The 3,618-nt window shown below is 35.8% G+C and overlaps 1 protein-coding gene across 1 annotated transcript in view; it reads right to left on the reverse strand.

The window, feature by feature from the left end:
• Window positions 1-3,128: 3,128 nt before the first annotated feature.
• Window positions 3,129-3,618, reverse strand: part of LOTGIDRAFT_160658 (hypothetical protein) — a gene marked incomplete at both ends in the record, with an annotated part of 6,120 nt that continues 5,630 nt past the window's right edge. Inside the window, one exon of the mRNA XM_009055757.1 lies at window positions 3,129-3,203. Within this exon, the coding sequence (XP_009054005.1) occupies window positions 3,129-3,203 (75 nt within the window). The remainder of the gene's footprint in view (window positions 3,204-3,618) is intronic.

A 3,618-nucleotide genomic window follows, 5' to 3' on the forward strand; every position in this document is an offset into this window, starting at 1 on the left:
AATAGAAACTTAAGTCCATGATTAGCCTCGAGAGTATAGTGACAAGACACTTTGGTTGTAAGATCTTGTGGGTAACAAAAATATAAACCTCACCTTGTCCAGTTAAGCACAAAATATTAAATTTCCACAACTGGTAAGAACCAACCTTACCGGAAGATCAGAAGACTATAAATTAATACCGGTCGGTAAAGGTGATTTTACAGTTAAATAACAAAAATCGTTCAACCATTCAAAACTGGGGATACAGTTTTAAAAGAAACAGAGGACAAATGTGTATTTAAAACGCTTGACTTGATTGAAAGTAGAGATCAGTATTTAATGAGTGTTGCACAAGAACTATTTTTAACCACATCGTCATGTTAATTCCTTTTTTTCATCACGTCATGTTGCATCATTACCAATAACTGCTTGGTGAAATATACAGGATTGCCTGAAATATTCTGCTGCCTACTGTTTTATTTTCTTTTGCTGATTATTTTTAGTTGATACACATGCTTCAAAATATAAATGAAAATGTTAATGAGCATAATAAGATAATCACTTTAAAAATTGTTTCATAGAACTACGCATTTCTTTTTTTTTCTGTTTTAGTGTAAATGTACTGCAATTTATTATACCAATTGCTTTTTATTTTTTATTCAACTACACGAGCAGCCCTATTTTTTTACAGGCTTTTAGTCGAGGGCACTGATTGGCTGTATTTGCTAGCTTATAATCCAATCAAATTGATACTTGCTAACAAACATGATACAAGTTCCTTAAAAAGTCAAGGTATAAGACCAATTTCGTATTACCTTGACGTTGTGAAGATGTTAATTGCCACGAAAAGAAAATTGTACGAAATCAAACAAAGGGAACGAATGGGATTAACCGACATTGTCAAAAGATCTAAAACCGTTCGGATATAGGCCCTATAGGCTAGGACAGCTGTCAACTTCCACTATATTAGGTAACATCTCAATTCTATGTCTACATGACTCCCCTGACTATACCCAATTACGAATATGAGTCCGAAATGTTCTTCCTGAGTGAGTGAATTCAGTGTTCAGTAAGTTCGGTTGCTTAAATAAGAGATACAGACCGGGTTGCCATGGGTTTATTTTAGTCTTGAATATAGGCTATGTTCGAAAATCGCATAATTCCTTTAAAATACTTCAAAGTAGGAATTTAACTCACTATTTCGATATATCATGGGTTTAGGTATCTTCTCAATGTCAGACTATTATGAATTGGGACTAATGCCTTCACTGTTATTGTCACTTGTTTGTACCACAGAAATTTGTTAATACAATGCATAGATTTGATCCGATGAATCTCTTCATTTACAAACTTCTGTGATACAAGGTGGCAACTATAGTCAAGGATTTAGTTATAGCTCGTAATAGCTTGAAGATTGGGTTTCTAAAGTGTCTTTACCTATATCATCATTACAAGTTGTTCATACTCCATTAACCAACCATTAACCTATATTTTCACCCAAGGACATAAGATTTAAAGGGAAAATAAAACCAATCTACATTTCCAGTCTCACCTTCTCCCCCGAAGTCATTTCATTGTCAAACATTCTCGTTATATTGTTGAGATAACTGGACACATTTTTTGATATCAGTTTCTTTTGTATATGTTTAATCCTATTATGAACATCTTGGTCGTGTACCATTGTGTACAGAGATTACAAACTACATTTAATTTAAATGGCATCCATCTTGAATTAAAATAGCAATGCTCAAATTATGAGGCATTCTACAGTATCCACCCTAACCTGTCCAGAGCTGGTTTGTTGTCCAATTTGATATTCAATCAAAAATAAGTGAACTGGTAAAGGTAAAAACAAATGCAGACAGGCCTATAGATGTTACGTGACATGATTTATAGTGGTTATAAAGAAGTTTTATAACTTTTCTATATGCATCAGGGACACTGATAGCATCAATTTGCACAACCAGATTCGATCGAATGTCTGTGGTACCTGTAATTCCACTCAAACTAAAAGATTGATGATGTCACTAATCGCAAAATATGCTTTTTTGCTCTTTACAACCCGTTTACGTCCATATTACATTATCATCCCAAATCTATTCTATCGCAATGGGCACAATTTCCGGTTCTTTGGCGACCAGGCCCGTGAATATATTATCTTGAAAAAGTTGAGCTGTCAATATACCCTCCACATACGAACCTTCGAAGAACTTTCACTCAAATTAATTTGCTTACCTTTTCATGTCTGCACAATAAATCATACCTCCAATAATATTGCGCCCTTAACTCATTGCTGATAAAATGGTATTAAAATCCAATTAAAAATATACATGTGAGAACAGAAATTGTCAATACCGAAGTCGAATTGGTTATATCATAGCCCACATCAGTGCTCCCGGGAGTTGAACCAGTGTCGGCGTTCACCCCCTATCACCAAAACGGTGAAGATTGAGATATGCACAACAAAATATTGACTTGAAATGGAAAATTTTAATACAACTAACACATACAAGAAGTATTTTAAAGTATGCAATATTGAATGTTTATTAAAATTAACAATAAATTTCTTCATCAAATAGACGATTTTTTACATTATATCACGCACATCGTCGCCTTTTTTTCACCCACCTTTAATGATTTTTTGAAGACATCCTTTGAGTTAAAGGAAATACGATTAATTGGGTCGCCGTACACCAATAAACCACACAAAAATCTCATTCATAAGTCATTTTATGAGCTTATTTTTAGACCAATTTCCTAATGTTCGCATCTACACAATGGTTTCCAAATTATGACATCTTGTTTACATTTATTCGCAGGGATGATTCTACCCAGCGCAGTAGCATGAGGACACGATTTCTAAAAATACAGAATTGCATCAGTTGCGTTTACCCGAGGGCATGCCCAGAACTAGACTAGCAGCTTTACCCCCACCCGTTACTAAATCAAATTTCTTGCAATTTGCCTGTAAGCCAGCTTTGACAGGTTTTCGGCCTCTCTTCAGCCCCGTACCCAACTCCCCCCCCCTCCCCCTCAACTAATGATTCAAAAACAGCCAGATGCAAGTAAGTTGAACAGTCATAGAGCAGTCGTTGAACCAGTTGCTCTAGATTCTATTGTCGTGTTACCCTTTTAAGTGCGTATATGAATTAGCGTGATCTAACTTGTAACCATGTACCATTTTGTGGTCTCACAAATCCCCCCGTGGCCAGTTTTGGTTTCACCTGTAAATAATAGAAAATATTTGTTAGACATTCGGTAAAATTTTGCGTCCTTAGTGGTGGCTCACATTACACTACATAACAGGCACCTGTTTCTGTTCGAAAGAATGCAATTCTTCTACCAGAATCCGGTGGCTGTGCATTACACCTATATCCCACTACAATATAAATTATCCAAAGAGGACACTCTTACAGTATTGTTTGGTTCACCAATATCTTTGGTTCATACGTGAAGGATTTGAGTGTGGAGGCTTTGTCATTTTCATATGGACAGGGTACCCAATCGGATGTCCCCAATGTCTAAATATTTTACATTTCGGGGAAGGGAGGGTTTGATTCTCCCAAATGTACAGGCCTAGGGTGGAGCAGACACTTTATTTAGAAATTAGGATTAAGGGTCTTGATATTGGGTTTTCTT

This window comes from Lottia gigantea (genome assembly GCF_000327385.1).
Source record: "Lottia gigantea unplaced genomic scaffold LOTGIsca_25, whole genome shotgun sequence".
Lineage (NCBI taxonomy): Eukaryota > Metazoa > Mollusca > Gastropoda > Lottiidae > Lottia > Lottia gigantea.